Genomic DNA, 18,093 nt, shown 5'->3' with positions numbered 1-18,093 from the left:
GTGACACCGATTTAGTAACACAGATGAATCCGCTCTATTTTTGAGAACACAGCCTGAAAGTTGCGCTCAAAACCAGCAAAGGCAGCCGACAGGAAGAAAGTGCTGCAAAGCCCGTTCAAAGGGCGAATGTGATGCATTCAGTGCTCCCTGTAAAATCCATGCTCCAAGTTTCTGAACGAACAAAATCAATGTTCGTCAGACATCACAGCTTGAACAAAACAGAAGTGTTACATAAAAATAACCTTTAAGATATATATAATGAATACAGTCATGATAAAATAAATAAAACAACATGAAAGCAAAATAGAATACTGCAACAAATAAACAAATGAATCCGTCAGATAAGTCAAACAATTCTCTGGTGGTTCTTTTCATTTGTCTTTAAAACATCATAACTAACACTAAAACACTTTAAGAGAGTAAATAAAGAAACGTTCAGTGACAGGGGACCTGTTGATATTTTTGTCAAAAAATAAAATAAGAAAATATTGCTGTTGTCGAAAATACGGTATCTGAAGGATGACTTTAAGGCATCACCGTTGTGTTGCTGTGTTGCTCTTGAACGCAGCTCGTTAGCCTTTGTCCCAAACAAACTGCCTTCCGGACAGACAGAACAGCTGACAACAGCCCGGAACGACAGGCAAGGTAAGGCCTTTAAACTCTTTCACCGTAAACCGTTCAAATGAAATATCGTCACTTGAACGCAGCTTCCAATAAACTAAATAAAGTTGCCATTTCCAGGTTCGTGCAAGAGGCAGAGAGCTGCTTCAGAAGAGTTTTAAACCGAGTCAGTCCTTACTGTTAGCGCATACTCACTGATGTTTCTGATATCCAGGTGTGACTGAATATAACAGTCCTCACAGGCCATAAGGACATCAGAGCTAAAACACCATAAACCTGCAGGACATGAACTTTACCACAGTGGCAACGCTGACATTGAAACACATGTTTCGCAAGGTGCAGCCTGTAAGCAACGTTTTGTAACAGCGTGTGACTTCACAGATTGATTGACAGCCGTTTCCACCAAAAGCAGGGAACTTCGTATCTGTAAAAGACATCATGAGCTCAGAGAAAACAGCCTGTTTTCAGCTGTGTGATGATGCATTTTGCAGCTAATCCAAGAGGATTTTTAGACAGTTTTTAAAGAAGTTGGAGAACTTCTCAGCCCACCTGAGTAAATGTACTTAGTTACATTTCACCACTGGAAATACTGAGGTCATGAGGTGATTTAAAGAAGTCTGAGAGATTCTGGAAGCAGCTTTTGTGTGTAGATTGTAAACTCTACCAAGGCGGATACTTTTTGTTTGAACTAGTTTATCTTATGTTGTTACGCCTTCCTCCCACATCTGCCCTCACATATTCAGATTCAGATTCCACGCAGATCACATATTTATGACGTTATTTTCGTCATCCACGCTGCCAGAATGACGAGCCTCCAGCTGGTTGCGAAGGAGGAGATGGTGGAGAGGTTTTTGGATGCTGCAGCCAGAGGAGACTTGGCCCAGGTGTCCACGCTGCTGTCCAACGCCCCCTCGCTCATCAACCAGACGGGATACAGCGGCTGGACGGCGCTGATGTTCGCCGCTCGCAATGGACAGTACCATGTGGTAGAGACGCTGCTGTCACACGGGTACAGAGAGCCGAGCTGAAAACAGAGCATAAAGAAATGCATATGTAGTATTGTGTTCCCCCCACGTCTTAAATAAAAGCTACACCTTCGCTTCATTGCTTCTCCTGCAATCTCTAATCTCTTCTGTTTTCAATCTTCAAGCTGTGACAAGATCTCTGTGAACGCTTCGTCACAGACCGCCTACGATATCGCCAAGTTCTGGGGCCACAGACACATCTCCAACCTGCTGGGCCGGACAGACGACAGCTGCCACCGAGTCCTGCCGGGCTCTGACCTCAACCAGCACGAAAACTACTTCAGCAGAGAGATGCTGGACCGGCTGAGTGGGAAGAGGACAGACCAGGTCTGGTTAGAGGCCAAACAGAGCCACCCAGATACAGTCTTCCTCCTGTTCTCCAACCTCAGCCCCATGGTCAGCAGCTCCCGGGACAACGACGGTGCAGAGGTAGGCGGCTGAAGGCAGATGTTACTGATATTTTGGATTTGAAGCAGCTGAACTGTCTCCATGTTTGGAAATGAGTTGGGATGATCTGCCCAGATTCTGCTGAAAACAATCACAAAGAATGTATTAGCAACACACAAGCAGAATATTATCAACACTGAAGTTGACTCCCAAAGCAGCAGCCAGGCTGAAACTGCGTCTGGTGGGAAATACATTTCCCATGGTAATCAATGAACCGGTCCCAAAGGAAATTCTCACCAGAAACCAGAGACGGTTGTGAAGCTCAGAGGAAATGATATCAGGAAACAACATACAGAAATATTTGGAGATGTTTCCCCTCTGCAGCCAACAGTTTGAGTGACACTGCTTTTCAGTCTGATGTCAGAGATTCAAGTTGTAATCTAATGACTGTGATCCGAACTCTAACAGGTCGAGACCAAGCTGTGTCGGTTCAGATGTGACGCAGTTAAAGACCTTCTCCAGAAACCTGCGACTGTGCTCATCTTCCTCGGAGTCGAGAAGAGGAATAAGCCCTCCTCTTCCTCCTCCTCCTCCTCGTCTCAGACACAGGAGGGCGTCCAGGAGCCTCCTGCTTGGTTTGCCATCAACACAGATGAAGACGCTGCTGAACTTCTTAAACGCTGCAGAGAAAAGAACTGCTCCTTTCCAAAGTCACCCAACAGAGATCTGCTGAGCTTCACCGAGGAAGAGGCTGGTGAGAAAATAGGGTCTTAGCTACTAGTGTGTTTTTACATACTTGAGTATTTTCAATACACGTGAAAGCTAAGGATGAATAGGATGGGCTGTACATGAATGTCCTCAGATGTATCATGCGTTCAGTGCACATTAACGGCTGCCGGTCCTTGAAATATTTGGCACCTCTTAATCATCTGATCCTCAGAAAATGTTGCTCACTTCCTGTTTTCATTGTCACTGACAGCCTGATGCAGCATTCTGAATGCAGGGTTTAACTAAAAATGTATTTTAATGTAGTATATTTATTAAAAGTAAGTAAATATTTAGATATACTTTAAGTGTGCTTAAGTATATGTTTTCCCTCGGGTCTTCGTCCTCCAGGAGTTGTGGCTCAGGCTCGATCGGTGTTGGCCTGGCACAGCCGCTACAGCTTCTGTCCGACATGTGGCAGCAGCACCAAGCTGGAGGAGGGAGGATACAAGAGGAGCTGCCTGAACTCTGACTGCAGGAGCCTGAAGGGCGTTCACAACACGTGCTACCCACGAGTCGGTACGAAGCTCCACTGCACCTAACTCATGTGCTCTTGATAAATGCCAGTGACACTATATAATGATCTAAAATGACCTTATAAAGGGCATTTTTCACTATTTTTTGACATTTTACAGACCAGCTCATTAATTGTTTGAGAACAATCAAATGTTCGTAGGTCAACTTCAAAAAGGAGCATTGTTAGGAAGATCAATTGTGACTGAACGGTATAATAATGAAGTCTGCGGTAATGAATAACCTTCTTCCTCTGTCCTGTGTGTGTTTTCAGATCCAGTGGTCATCATGCTGGTAATCCATCCAGATGGAAACCAGTGCTTACTGGGAAGGAAGAAGATCTTTCCAGTCGGCATGTTCTCCTGTCTGGCTGGATTCATAGAGCCTGGTAACTAACACAAACACACGTTGCATTGACTCTCAAGCATTGAAACCTTAACCCTGAACTTGTGACTGACTACAGTATGTGCACCAGTCTGTCTCTGTGCAACGTGATAAATGCACTGTGCAGAAAAAAAAAGGGACCTTGTCTTCCCCTCATGTCCTGCAGGGGAGACGATGGAGGAGGCGGTTAGGAGGGAGGTGGAGGAGGAGAGCGGTGTGAAGGTGGGACCGGTTCAATATGTCTCCTGTCAGCCCTGGCCGATGCCCTCCAACCTCATGATTGGCTGCCTCGCTGTCGCCATGTCAACCGACATCAAGGTGGATGAGAACGAGATAGAGGAAGCTCGATGGTTCACACGGCAAGAGGTACAAACATAACAAAGTCTACTTCTACTATTCGCACAACTCAAAATATGTTGAGAGAAGGTATTTCTGTATTAAACAAAGTAGAAGTGATGGTGGAGATTAAGAAGAGACAGACCAGAGGTTTACAATGAATGGTTCTACAGTTTTCTGACCAAAAGAGAATGAAGAAAACTGATTTTATCTTTACAAAAACAACCTGAAAACACTTGTTTCGTGTGAACAGTCTCTGTTGACGTCAGACAGAAATCTCACTTTTTCTGTTTGTTTATTTGTTTAGGTGATTGAGTCCTTACTCAGAGGAGCTCGTCTGGCCTTCTCCATCCCTCCCAGACAGACCATCGCCCACCAGCTAATCAGACACTGGATTGGCATGAACTCTAACCTGTAACCTCCAACCTTTAGCATTTGACCTCCAGCAAGCTGAGGCAGACCTGCAGGTGGTCATATGGGTCTAAGAAAACAGCGGATGTCTGAACAATTGCTCCTTTATTGGGACAAACCAGCTGCCAGAAGAAGGAATCACAAGATTCTTCGTGTTGTACATGACACAGTGCTTTAACATGTTTTAACGGTCATTTACTGTTAAATGAGTCCAAATCATTTAACGCACTGCCTGCATGTGGACTGACAGAATCTTTCAACAGTTAAAGGCAAAGACAGAACTGTACAAAATGGAAAAGATGACAAAGAATCCACTCTTAGTTGAAAGCGACTGTCTGGTTTGAACGTACACTTGGGAACTGGCAGTGCGACGATGGATAAAATAAAAGGCAACAATGCAAAGGTTAATAAGAAATGATGGAAGTCCACTACATGGTTATACCAGACAAATGCAGAAAGCTTTCATCAGTCTGTGCATCACACAGCTAGAACAGAAACAGGAATGTGAGTACACCTTCAGATTCTGATAAATCACACTAGAGACTTAAAACAAAAGTTTTAATGTTGGAGCATAATTTGAAGAAGTCAAAACCAACATAAAAAACCCCTCTAATTTTAATGAATGTCTGAATAAGTACAGTTTAACGCCTGCCCATAAGTTGGCATTATGTTCAAGCAACACTGAGATTTTCTGTTTTCTTTTACACTTCACCAAAAACATTTCTATGGGATAATGCCCGGTCACAATTTTAAACAAATCTTACGTAAAAACGTAACGTAAACGTAAAATTTAAGTTCTACCATCCATCGCACTCTCAGCAATATAAATCCTTCACAAAATCAAATATCAGCCATCTTTAAAATGTATTGAATGTAGCTTAATACAATATTCACAAGCTCAGATTAATTGATTGATTGTAACATTAAAACAACTTTGATTTTCCCCTGATAAATCCTCTGGTACAATTTTACTACAGCGGGGTCAAAGCAGCAAAATTCCTGATCACTGATGCTGATAATTGATGTGCAAACTTTCTGCAAACTGAAATATTAAATTAAAAACTAATCCTTATCCAATTCTCTGTGTCTGTGGCCACGTTCTGTCCAACATGTTACAGAAGTTAATGTATGTAATGTTTAGCATGATAACATGCTAAACATTACATACCAAACATTAGCATGCTAACAAGCAAACAGAGAGCTGTTTGTGTTATTTAGCTCACCCTCACTGATTTAAATAGTAGCAGTAAACGTGGTTTGCAATAGATTACATGTCAGCCAGCAGTGTCAACCACCTCCTGTATTCTGTATATGTTGCTCAGATGCCTGAGCATCTTTCTTTCCTCAGAAACTTTCTGGTTGTCTGGTTACTGGACCCCTGTCACACACATTGATAGAAAGCTGCTTTTTAGACACTTGACAGTTGTTTTATGGGGAGTGACATCATACAGTATAGAGTATTTTATACTCATTTATGCAGCAGATATTGTTACTTTACAGATATGGATTTTACACGAATTGAATGACTCAGCAACATATGAGCTTCAAATTAGCAATTTAGCTTCAAGTGGATCAGCACCAACATTAAAATGCTGCTTATATGTTCATGCATCAATAACAATACTTCAAAATTATAACTCTGTCATAATGTCTTTGAAAGCAGCCAGTCTGCATGATAAGAACTTTTACTTTTAACACTACTTTTACATTTCTCTATTTCTAGCTCAGTAAGATGTGAAGACAGCTGGAACATACTTGTATAATAAAGATTTTCACATTTTGGTATTAGCAATTTTACTTGAGTAGAAGATGAATATCAGTGATGTTTTCACAGACAGTACAGCTTTGAGGTGCTGCTCCATTTTCTTCTCCTTTATATTTTTATTCCACCACATTTCAGAGGCATAAATTCCACTTTCTATACTACTTTTATGTAACAGCTGTAGTTACAAGTTACTTGGCAGATTAAGATTTAACATGAAAAAGTAATTAATTTATAAAATCTAAAGCATTGTTACAGATTTAACTGGCTCTGTTCCTGCATGTGAAAGTATGACAATGCTGTTGAAGTACTTATTGAAAAGGTTTGATGCTCAAGGATTGCTCAGTTTGGTTCTCTGAACTTGTGGATACAATAATTTCTGTGTTGTTGATGTGAAAACTGAAATCTTCTGGTGAAATGAAGCTATATATACACGGTTTAAAATGGACATTATGATTTCATGTGCTCTGTCTTCTTATTCTGATTCTGTCCATTCTAAAGCATCACCCAGAGACCAGAGTTCATCTGTAAATATGGTGACCATTATCAATGTCCCCATGTCCTTCTCTCCCCAATGGAAGACTCTTGATTTCAGTCCATATGCACTTTAAAAGTTGTCTACTCTGAGCAGCAGGGACAAATGTACACACTAAATCTTCATAATATTCAACACTTCATGTGTGAGATGCAGCTCAATGTGCTGAACATAGCATTTCATAAAAAAACAAAACGTTTAAAACACTGAAACAGATTAACAAACAATTCCAAACTTCCAAACACAATAAAACAGAGCAGACGATAAAACATTTCAGCGAGATTGAATGGGAAGCTGACCACACCATTTAATTATAAGCCTCGAGCACAATGTTCATTAACACCATATTCAACAAGCTGCATTTATTTGCCTCCATAAAAATGAAACATTTGTTTTTGGAACACATCTGTGGACACAAGCACCTGATGAATCCAACATCTAAAAATCATATAATATGCAGTATGAAGAAGCAGCTCCTTTTAGGAATCATGTGTGTGCTACAAAGCAGAGCTGGTTTGCTTTAAAACACAAGAAAAAATGTTTAGAGACACCCTCTTGTCACAGGTTACAGAGTCAAGATGTTTAGAGCTAGATTTTGCTAATTATCATTAATAAGAGTAGCAGTGGAGGAAGTCACTATCTTTATTCATTTATTTATCCCTGAAATAACTATACATCATTCTGATTTAATAACTTAAACAAAGATACAATGCAGTACTATTAAATGTATCATGGACATGAGTTTGTGATCAGAAAGCTTTGTAGTTCATGGTTAAATTTGGTTTCAGATAAACAAAACACTTTGCATATTAATAGAAACGTATTCCAAACTTTTCTTCTGATATGAAGTCACATCTTTCTGTTTTCTGCGACTAAAGAGAGTATGGTTACAGAAATAAATGGGAGAGACAGGATGAGTGAGAAAACGGATGGGGGAGACCGTTTCATTCGGTGTGGGGGTCTCTTGCATCTGTGAAGGACTTGTTAAATATACAGACTTCTGACTTTGCATCCCTCAACACTTTCTGAGAAGGAGTGTGTCTTTGAGGATTTGAGCATTTTCAAAAATTTCTCAGTTTCAGTATTTAAACTTTAAACTCTTTGTGCTATTTTCAGTTAAATGTGGGGTTGCTGTGTTTTGCAAATCATCACATTCTGCGTTGGCCTGTTTCAACATGTGGCTACTGTTCCCTTGCTGTTCTTGATGCTGTTTTCCAGTCTTTAATTATAATACATGGCTTTCAAAACTGTTGTCTTGATATTTTAATAAAATCAGATTTTTTTTTTACATGAATTATTTATATAATAATGTATTCATTGATTTGAGGGGGTCCAGCAGGGGAGGCCAGTTAGGTGGATGATGCTCTTGAGGCATCCATCCAGATGCCAGGGCTGACCTCCTACACAGGCGTGGTCACTGGAGCCTGTGTGTGTGGGCAGCTGCATCTGGACTGTCTACAGGTGCTCTGTAAACAAAAACAAGCAGACCATCTGGTGTCAGCTGATGAAGAGTCTTTGCAGAGACTGTGTTTCTTTCGCTCTCATGCTGGGACGTGTGAGCTCAGTGTACTTACGTAGTTTTCCCCGCTGGTCCACTCCGGGTGTCGCTGGGCGTGGAGGAGTTGTTCGCTCTCGGCCTGCCTGTAGTATTTGGCCTGCTCCTCCATTGACAGAGACTTCCACTGTGGACAGACGACAGAACAGTGTCAACACACACGCACCACACCAACGTAAAAACATTTACAGACACATAACTGTGAACATGTTTTTCTTAAAGAATTGTTCTTTGCCTTAATTTGGATTGCCAACAGTTGAAATAAATGTGGGGAAACGTAACAATGCTATCAAGCTAGCATATATTGTTATGCATGTTATCATGTTAACATTGGCATGGAAGTGCAAATATTACATGGAAAATATCACTAATGTAATTGCTGACAGTTGTTAACATGCCAACTGTAGGCTTGTTAGCATCTTGTTTTTAGCATTCAACTCAAAGCAAAGATGAGCTAGTAGAGCTGAGGCTGACAAAGGCTAGCTTAGACTGACAAACAATTTTAGAGGAGCCATGACTGCATGTAAACTCCATGCAAAAACATCTGAATGGATGAAGAATAGCTAAGTTGTCTCCAATTTGTATCCATGTAGGAATTTTGTTTTCTGCTGTGTAATGGACATTACAGCCACAAGGAGTGAGCAGCACATCCATAGCCTTTTACTCTAATCCATCCATGTGTGCCTTCACCTCGCATGCAGTACTAATGGTTCTGTCTTCATCTGCAGTTTTTGCACTGTTTGCTATATAATCAGTCTCTCAGATCAGATAAGAACACTCAGTCTGTACGCTCACTGTACTCAGAAAGGAAGAGTTTATCATATACTCAGCCTCACTGGTCATCTGATAATCACAGTGACTGTCTGTGTCAGCCATGCATTCAGGAAAACTGCATTTAACAGCCACTTCTTTCTGCTGTAATGTCTCAGATAAGTCCAGTTCTCTGCTCTCTTCCTCTTCCTGAGGAAAGCAGCTGTTAGCTTCCTGTGTCTGAGGCAGCAGAGCAGCGTCAGCTATGAAAACTGCATGCGGATGATGGCAGTTCCCGGCATCGTCACGATGATCAGACTGGGGAGAGACCAGTAGGTGCTCTGTGACTGGAGAATCAGAAACATATTCTGTGACCATTTGGAGGGCTGACAGTTTGATGATGAGGGTACTGATGGACAGCCTGGAGGTGTCTTCATGTAGGTCCTCTGCTGAGGAGTGCTGGGAGGTCGGACCAACCGTGATGAGGCTTTTCTCTCCAAGCACATCTATCACCTGGAAGTCCTTTATGTCCAGGACTTTTCTCTCTGTCGTTTTCTGTTGAAGGGAACAATTGATTGGTTTTCAATCAGGAAAGATTTGTTAATGAATATATTTTAACATTTTGCTGATGGACAAAAGTTTGGATTTCTGACTGACTCACACTGACGTTAAACTGACACTCCAACTGTTCTCCTGGTGTGTCTGTCATTACCAGTGCAACACACAGTACTTGATTTTGAAGATTTTAATGGATCCAGTGAAGAGCTCAAACAAATGCATAAATCTTCCCCTAAACTGAGTGAAAATCAAGATTATAGGGATGGAGCCTATAATCTGTCACCAACAAAGCTGCTTAAATGCTCCAAAATGAGCAGAGTTGAAAGGTCACACTAAAGTAATGACTTGCTTCAATCACGTTAAATCAAATCCAGGGAAATTCTTATTTATTGGGTTCATTTTATGATGACTCAAAGATTAACGCTGCTGAACTACCCATCTAATAATCAACTTCATCAATCTGCCAATCAGATGAGTTCATTTAAATTTGATATGTAATATAAAACCAACGTGTTTTTCAGAATTGTATATGAATCTATGAAAGTTGGTGCAGACATGTCACAATGTTGAAGAAATCAGGTTTGGATTCTGATTATTTTGTCTTGTTTCAAGATACTGAGGCTAATTTCCTGAAAAATCCTCAAAGGATCGAATCTGCTCTGGGAGAGGATGCAGAGTTTGTTCTTTTTTTTAAGAAAAATAGGTCTGGAGAGCTGAGTATGAGATTAAACAACTGATGGCTTCTGTGTCCTTGTTGGATTTGGCTCTAAATCTCAGTCTAGCAGAACACTTGATGTGAATACACAAGCCAGAACCATGATGACATCCCGGCTTTGAGAAAAAGAAACTCTCCTGTAAAGAGCAGATCACCTGGTGGCTTGTGTCCATCAGCCACTGGCCTGTTGTACTGCCCCAAGGGCTGGAGATCGGAGGGAAGAAGTAGGATTTGTACCTGCAAAGTAATGGTAGAGACATTTTATTTGAACACTAAAAAAAAAGAGTGAGATAATCAAGTCATTTTGGCGTTTTGGAGCAAACATGAGGCATGTCTTATCTTAATAAGAGGAGGTGCATTCCTGTGTTCTTTATTGGAGCATTAGATGATCATGTGTGTGTTGACTCACATCGTCCTGAACAGGATGGAGATGATGAACACAGTAACAGCCAGCAGCAGCAGAGGAGTCACTGCAGTCACAGCTGGTACCTCATCTGAAATGCATTCATGGTTAGTTCCCCTCAAGAACTGAAGGGATTTATTTTGAAACCAGAATCAAAGGATTACTGTGTGTAAAAGCTCCTTTTTCCTCTACCTGAAATCACTCAACCCAGTAAACCAGTGATGAGAAACACTGTATCTGCATCTTATAAAAGATACAAAAATGTCAGTGACTAACTGATCGGACTGCTGACCAGGGACCACTGAATCTTTTCATCAAGCACATACGTTTCCACTGATCAGAAATCATTTTCTCTTTTCAATGTGGTATCACATTGGTGATGTTTTATTAATTTGTTCGTGTTTTGACGATTTGCGTGTGTTTTCTTAAGTTGCCATGCATTAAGCTCTCAGGGACACCATACAAATAGGTTGTATATGCCTATGCCTTAAAGCAAACATTAGTGGGTAACCAACATCATGTTATGAAGGCTAGAAAGTCACACCATTGTCACACCAAACAGGAAATGACAAAATGCTTTAATCATTTGAGTATCACGTCGTATTTTACTAGCCGATATTTCAACTATTTGTTGGCTTTCTACTTTAATTAGATTATTATTAATATTAAATGATATTCTGCTTTTAGATTAGGATAGGAAATCTTCAGAACAACCAGTTATATTTACCAAAGTCTGTTCTCACGGGAATGATGTCTCTGGAAACGTTATCAGCCAACAGGAGAAGAGAGTACTCAGTGTTGGGCTTCAGGTTGAGCAGGGTGTGCTGCCATTGGTCTGGCCACAAAGACAGAGCTGGAAATGAGAGAACATTCGCTGTATTACAGACAGAAAAAAAAAAAAAAAACAGCTTGCAAATCTGTCTTAAATTCAATTACACCTCCAATTGGGATTTCATATAAAAAAAAAAAACACTGTGACATACACTTAGTTATGAAAATACAACTTTTCATTAACCTGAACATGATACTCAGACTGATGCTGTAACACATTTCAGAAGAAAACCCCTTTGTAAACCTACTTTGTATCTCTGAGTCTTTCCTCAGCATCACTCTGTATCTGTTCACTCTGATTGGTCTGGACTTCTTTTGCCACAGACACACAAATGTCACAGTTGTCTTGGTGATGTCGATCACCTTCAGTTTGACCGCCTCCATCAGAACTGAAAAAACCCAAAAAAACATGTTCTGCCAGACGTCTCTGTGACAGCATATCAGATATATCATATAAAAGCTGAGGACCCCATGAACACTTCTATTGGGAATCATGATGACCATCACAAGTTTTCACCTCCTCTGACTGGGATCATGTTTACCTCCCTGCTGCAGACTGGCAGGCAGTGACAGAGGAGATCCACAATGCTGATTGAAGACAGGGAATACACTGATCAGGTAGGACTCATCAGGGTCCACATCTGTAAACACACCACACACGCACGGTTATGTATCTGTACATGCTGTAAAAAGAACATACTGTGTAGGAATAAACATATACAGCGTGTTATATCTTCTTAATCTGTATTCATCTTAGTTCGAGAGTGAACAGGGCTTTGCTTGAGATTCTATTTCGCTCCTGTCAATGAATCCCATGAAAAGACCTAAAACATCAGTGTTGTTCACAAATCTATACAGTAGATTCATTTATGAAAAAAGCTCAGAATTTCCTGGTCAGCATAGTTTTAGTCAAACAGGAGAAAATGGTGCTTTTGACCTGTCACATAAACATGTGTTAACAGTGCATCTGCCTGATGAATTCATCACATCTTCACACTGACTGATACATCTCTGCCTACATGACTGACAAGTATCGTCTCCAGTACATTTTAATATTTTTCCAAATGGATAATTCATTTTCGCGGATGATGTTGTCTTGTTGGCTTCCTCGAGCCAGGACCTTCAGCATGCGCTGGGGCGGTTCGCAGCCGAGTGTGAAGCAGCTGGGATGAGAGTTAGCACCTCCAAGTCCGAGGCCATGGTTCTCGACCGGAAAAAGGTGGCTTGCTCCCTTCAGGTTGGAGGAGAGTTCCTGCCTCAAGTGGAGGAGTTTAAGTATCTTGGGATCCTGTTCACGAGTGAGGGAAGGATGGAGCGTGAGATTGACAGGCGGATCGGTGCAGCGGCTGCAGTAATGCGGTCGCTGTATCGGTCTGTCGTGGTAAAGAAGGAGCTGAGCCGAAAGGCGAAGCTCTCGATTTACCGGTCAATCTACGTTCCTACCCTCACCTATGGTCATGAACTTTGGGTCATGACCGAAAGAACGAGGTCCCGGATACAAGCGGCTGAAATGAGTTTCCTCCGCAGGGTGGCGGAGCGCTCCCTTAGAGATAGGGTGAGGAGCTCTGTCACCCGGGAGGAGCTCAGAGTAGAGTCGCTGCTCCTCCGCATCGAGAGGAGTCAGCTGAGGTGGCTCGGGCATCTCTATCGGATGCCCCCTGGACGCCTCCCTAGGGAGGTGTTCCAGGCATGTCCCACCGGGAGGAGGCCCCGGGGAAGACCCAGGACACGCTGGGGTGACTACGTCACTCGGCTGGCCTGGGAACGCCTCGGGATCCCCCCGGAAGAGTTGGAGGAAGTGTCCGGGGAGAGGGAAGTCTGGGCGTCCCTGCTCAGACTGCTCCCCCCGCAACCCGGCCCCGGATAAGCGGAAGATAATGGATGGATGGATGGATGGATGGATGGATGGATGGATGGATGGATGGATGGATGGATGGATAATTCAGAGAATCAGTGAGGTTTTGGAATATTCTGTCAGGGATCAGACAGACAAACTGTGGACCCACAGAGCAGACCACAGACTGACAGGTGATGACAAGCAGTTTATTGGCAGATCGAGGTCGGTACACAGGAATCAGTCCGGAGAGGAAGCACATCGGGAATCACAAAACCAGGCTAGAGTTCAAAAAACAGAAAACCGTGAATCAGGCAACGGTATAAAGATGCTGGGCAAAAGGGCAACAAGAGACAAAACAGGTCAAAACAAGAGGAAGTCATACATGAGGAAGAATGCCAGAAAGCTACTGACACAAGGACGCAGACAATCTGACCAAGACACACTGGGAAGGGCAGCTATATATACACGAGGGGTGGAACAATTAGACACAGGTGTAGACAATGAACAATCACACACACAGGGAACTCAAGACACCTAACAAGACACCACAAAACAGGAACTGAAAACCCTACGAAATAAAACAGGAAGTGACACAGACTAGGACCTGACATATTCCAACACAATGGCACCTTGTATCACGGTGGAGGTGGTGAAGCTGTCCACTGTAGTCCAGCGGCTGGGGGATGGACGAGTCTCAGAGTGCCACTGAACAGCAAAATGACTGACAGGTGGGACAGAGGGTGGGGCTGTGAGGTTCACCCATTGCACCAGAAGGCCTTCAATAGCAGGAAAAGAGCTGGAAACCCACAAGTTTCTGACTGAGGGGAGAGCTGCAGAAAATAACTGGATTTTTAGTGATTAAAAAGAACAATTTTCAAATGTCTTATTATGGAGATGCCTACAGGCACATTAACACTCCTCATACACCAAGATACCTCATACAACACTCATACAGTCTGCCCCAGCCGACAATGAGCAGGAAGTTGGATTCATGTGGACAGGTTGTGGGTGACAGGTCGATAAATCATGGTCTCAATATTAAGCAAAATGATTATTTAGATCTGAGCCATAACCATGCAGTCTGGAGATACCAGCCATCCAACACTTTCTTTTAAATACCTGAGTCAAAACACATGAAACAAGCATTATTCAGCTGCTGCATTTCTGTTTCACGAGTAAACACCGACAGAGAAGTTTGACTGGAGAAGTGCTGTGTTGCAAGAACATTTATCTGAACATCATGTTGCTTCCGTCTCGGCTAGAAAACACACAGTTGTGAACAGACACCCAGGATATTGCACAGAGAGAAAATGTGTGATATTTGATAGTGTCGGTTTAAAAGTTGCCAATCATGATTGTCAATTTAAGAGATAAATATAATTCTGAGTATGTATGTGTGGGTGTCATGATGTGGAGACATAAATCTGTTTAGACAGTCACATTGTGGGGACTTCCATGTGGACAAAATGCAGGTCCCCCAATCATTTAATTTTAGGCTGAGGACTGGGGTTAAGGTTAGGGTAAGGTTAGGGTTAGGCAAGTAGCAGTTATGATTTTCGTGAGGGTAAATCTCCAGGAGATGATTCTAAGTCTAAGTCTCTAATTAACTATTTCCACGTAATAACCAGAGTCACTCACCGTTCTGTCTTTGTATGTCAATGCTGAGATGTGCAGCAGGTCCGTATCCAGCCATGTTGAAGGCTGAAACTGTGACACTGCAGTTCCCCTCATCCACCACCAGGAGTGCTGTCACCTCTGTGACGTTTTGAATTAAAGGGCCCTGCAGCAGCTGCTTCTTCACCGGCTCATAGCTCACTTGGTATCCGGCGATGTGACCTCCAGCATCAATAAGGTCGAGGTCCTGCAGAATCAGGATGTTTAGCTTCAGTCTCTGGATGAAATTGTACATTATTTGTAATTCAAATTTTAGTTATTTGGTTGCTGTTAGTTTGAGCCTAATGTTAGTAACAAAAAATTTAAATTTCAGTCTAAATCGTGTCGTGCATTTTTAATCAATCCACAATTTTTTTCTCTCCTAGAACCTGTAATGTCAGTTAACATTACTGACAGAGAGACAACTTTTCTGAAACATGAGATGCTGCTTATTAGTGCAATGTTACGCTCGGTCAAACAGCTAAATCAGCTGCTGATGAATGTCTGTTTCTTGGGAAATATTTTCACATATTTCAACCGAAGGATAATTTTGGCTTTGGCTGTTGCAAAGAGCAAATCATCAACTTTTTTAGTGATGTTGCTCATCCCTGAGATTCCCTGAAGATAGTGGACCATCAAAGATAACTCCAGAGAGGCTTGATATAAGTTATCTTTACAGAAAAGGACCCATTTGACTTTTCCAGCTACTATCCAATGTACCTTCCACATGAGATGAAGGAGAAATGATCCTGCAGAGCATGTTTCCTCCACTCTGTAGCACACCTCCAGAGGCTTGGATGGAACTGGCAATGAAAAAGTACAAAATTAAAACTTTAATGTCATTGGTTTATTTTATTGTGCCAGGTATGGATGCTTCCTCTCAGTCCTTCTTGGCATTCAGCCCTCAGCCTATAATTTAATCTCTGGTTGAATGTAAACTGTTACCCCTGTCCAGCGTCCTCACGGTGACGTCGGAGCTCCAGTCACTCCAGATGCCAGACTCCTCTCTGCAGGCCACAGCAGCTCTGTAGATGGTAAACGGCAGGAGGTCTCTGATTTTGTAGGTCAGTGTCTGACCTCGATGTGCAGGGACAGAATCTGGAACCTGGAAACCAGCAAAAAACTAGACTAGATACAAAGAGCATTGTTGAAGCACATGTTCTTCCATGCCCATTTTGAAAGAAATGATCAGCTGTCCTTTATTTTTCCTTAGTCTTTTTCTCAACTCTCTCACTTTCTGATTGTGTGTTGTTTACAAGAAATTTAGATTTTATATAGAACTTTGCTCTGTGAAGGGACTGTTCTCTGGACTCCCTCCAAAGAGAGATTTCTCATCATAGCATTTTGGTTTGAGGGCTCACAATAACACCTTAGCTCTAGAAAAAGATAGCTCCAAACCGAGGACAACACTGAAATAAAGTGTTTGCCCTGGGTCTAACCTGGGTCCATTTGTGAGTGTGGTTGACTCTGTAGCGAAGTCGACAGCTGCCATCACTGCTGCTTCTCCAAGACACATCAACAGAGTCCCCAGTGGAGCCGAGTACAGTTAAGAAGGGCTGAGACGGTTTGACTGACGAGAAGAGACAAGGAGAGGAGAGGACTTTAACTACTTAATTGTAAATTCATGTTTGTCTGGCAGTCAGCCGGCATCATATTCATTGGAGGAGTGATCAAATGTCTGCCACTAACCTGCATCATAAAGAAACACAGTGTGAGGCTGGGACCAGATCTCACCACCCATCACGTAGTTTCTTATCCTGGCTGTTATGCTGAGGACAGCTGCTGGGTTAAAGATTCCCTGACAGGATATGATTTGATCCCTGCTGAAGAAGAAAAAAGAAAGAGAAAGCAGAAATTGTGACCTGGGGAATTAGTTTTCAATATCACACATGTGACAGAAAGAAAAAGCTGCAAAGTTGCTGAATCTGTACACTTTTCTAATGAAGAAAAGCAGCATGGACTGGCTCCTCTACTTCTGAGACACATGAAATCATTAGCTCTTGGTTAAAGCTGGAGTATAGTACGTATAGCTCCATCACAGAGCCTACAGCTGGAGCATGATTTAAAGTGAATTTTGGCAGTCAGTTGTCTCCCTCTGGTCAGAGTTTACCTCTGGAAGATGAGCGAGACTTCAGACTCAGTGTGGCTGTTCAACTCCTCAGTCCACTCACATGCCATGGATCTGTGTGATATCTGGTAGTAACAGGACATGTTCAGGGTCTCTGCAGGACCAAGAACAGGAAGGTCCCATTTTAGCAACACACAGCACTCATAAGGCCACTTTTTATTAAAATGAGAAAAATGGTGGTTCCAGTTGGACTGGTGGTGTTAAATAAGACTCCTGATCAGTATTGTGACTTTGTGATGTGTGCGCACATCTGTGCATGTGTGTGTACTCACTCTGTATAGATGAGGGAGGTCGATGGCCACAGTCTCTGAGGTCAGTGACACACACTCGCTTGTCCTTTTCACACAGCTTCAGATCAGAGTCCCTCACCTTCACCTCTGACACACAAACACACAGAAGCAAGACTGTCACTTTCTGCAGCGACATACACAGAGCCTATAGCTAGAGCATAGCAAAACAAAGCCTGATGACTCAGCTTTTTAGTTAGAAATGACACCAGGATAGGCATTTAGTCACTGTCTGTCTGCATTAAATGTGGATTATGTTAGTGGCTCTCAATCTCAACCTGGGGGTCAGGATGAAGACTTTTAACTTTTTTTAGTTTCTTGTATTTCTTATTTGTACTCTTTTGTAAAATACTGGATAGTTTTAAGGCCTTACAGCATTGAATTTTTAATTCAAATCTGCTTTTATTAATCTTAGTTGACAAGCAGACGGAAAAAAACAAAAAACACTTCAGTCTAGACCTTAGATTAATCCCTGTCTAGTAAACCAACCATTAGGTTTAACATTTAAATAACAGCAGAATGCCAAAAGCAGCTTTTATTGAGAAAGGGTTTGGGGTAACTCACCATGGGAAAACACACAGAGGAGGTTCATCACTGTCCAGGCAGCAAGGTGCAGTTTAAGAATCCAAATGTCCAT

General features: G+C 42.1%; 2 protein-coding genes across 2 annotated transcripts; one reads left to right on the top strand and one right to left on the bottom strand.

Moving 5' to 3' along the window:
• The first annotated feature begins 592 nt into the window (after positions 1–592).
• nudt12 (nudix (nucleoside diphosphate linked moiety X)-type motif 12) lies at positions 593–5,518 on the top strand. The gene is made up of 8 exons (XM_070964560.1): positions 593–645; positions 1,424–1,630; positions 1,772–2,075; positions 2,502–2,787; positions 3,150–3,317; positions 3,586–3,699; positions 3,862–4,061; positions 4,339–5,518. The coding sequence occupies exons 2-8, from the start codon at positions 1,425–1,427 to the stop codon at positions 4,447–4,449; spliced, it is 1,389 nt and encodes a 462-aa protein (XP_070820661.1). The 5' UTR covers positions 593–645; position 1,424; the 3' UTR covers positions 4,450–5,518.
• A 2,762-nt stretch (positions 5,519–8,280) lies between these two features.
• On the bottom strand, positions 8,281–18,093 carry LOC139332205 (interleukin-6 receptor subunit beta). The gene is made up of 16 exons (XM_070963943.1): positions 18,021–18,093; positions 17,442–17,546; positions 17,152–17,263; positions 16,731–16,864; positions 16,481–16,611; positions 15,987–16,146; positions 15,762–15,844; positions 15,027–15,279; positions 14,018–14,218; positions 12,094–12,192; positions 11,800–11,940; positions 11,448–11,573; positions 10,727–10,811; positions 10,473–10,554; positions 9,090–9,599; positions 8,281–8,421 (listed from the first exon to the last, which is right to left on the bottom strand). Exons 1-16 carry the CDS (start codon positions 18,091–18,093, stop codon positions 8,281–8,283), a joined length of 2,436 nt encoding a protein of 811 aa, XP_070820044.1.

Source organism: Chaetodon trifascialis, chromosome 6, assembly GCF_039877785.1.
Source record: "Chaetodon trifascialis isolate fChaTrf1 chromosome 6, fChaTrf1.hap1, whole genome shotgun sequence".
NCBI lineage: Eukaryota > Metazoa > Chordata > Actinopteri > Chaetodontiformes > Chaetodontidae > Chaetodon > Chaetodon trifascialis.
This window is presented reverse-complemented; position numbering and strand designations above follow the sequence as displayed.

Bases quoted from the DNA above. Each gene is read 5' to 3' on its own strand.
- nudt12 (XM_070964560.1), top strand. From the start codon at position 1,425: ATGACGAGCCTCCAGCTGGTTGCGAAGGAGGAGATGGTGGAGAGGTTT. The intron at 2,788-3,149 runs GTGAGAAAATAG...TTCGTCCTCCAG, and splicing joins CTTCACCGAGGAAGAGGCTG to GAGTTGTGGCTCAGGCTCGA. The intron at 3,318-3,585 runs GTACGAAGCTCC...GTGTGTTTTCAG, and splicing joins CACGTGCTACCCACGAGTCG to ATCCAGTGGTCATCATGCTG.
- LOC139332205 (XM_070963943.1), bottom strand. From the start codon at position 18,093: ATGGACATTTGGATTCTTAAACTGCACCTTGCTGCCTGGACAGTGATG. The intron at 11,574-11,799 runs GTAGGTTTACAA...TCTCATTTCCAG, and splicing joins GAAAGACTCAGAGATACAAA to CTCTGTCTTTGTGGCCAGAC. The intron at 8,422-9,089 runs GTGAGCGTACAG...GTCTGTCCACAG, and splicing joins ACTCTTCCTTTCTGAGTACA to TGGAAGTCTCTGTCAATGGA.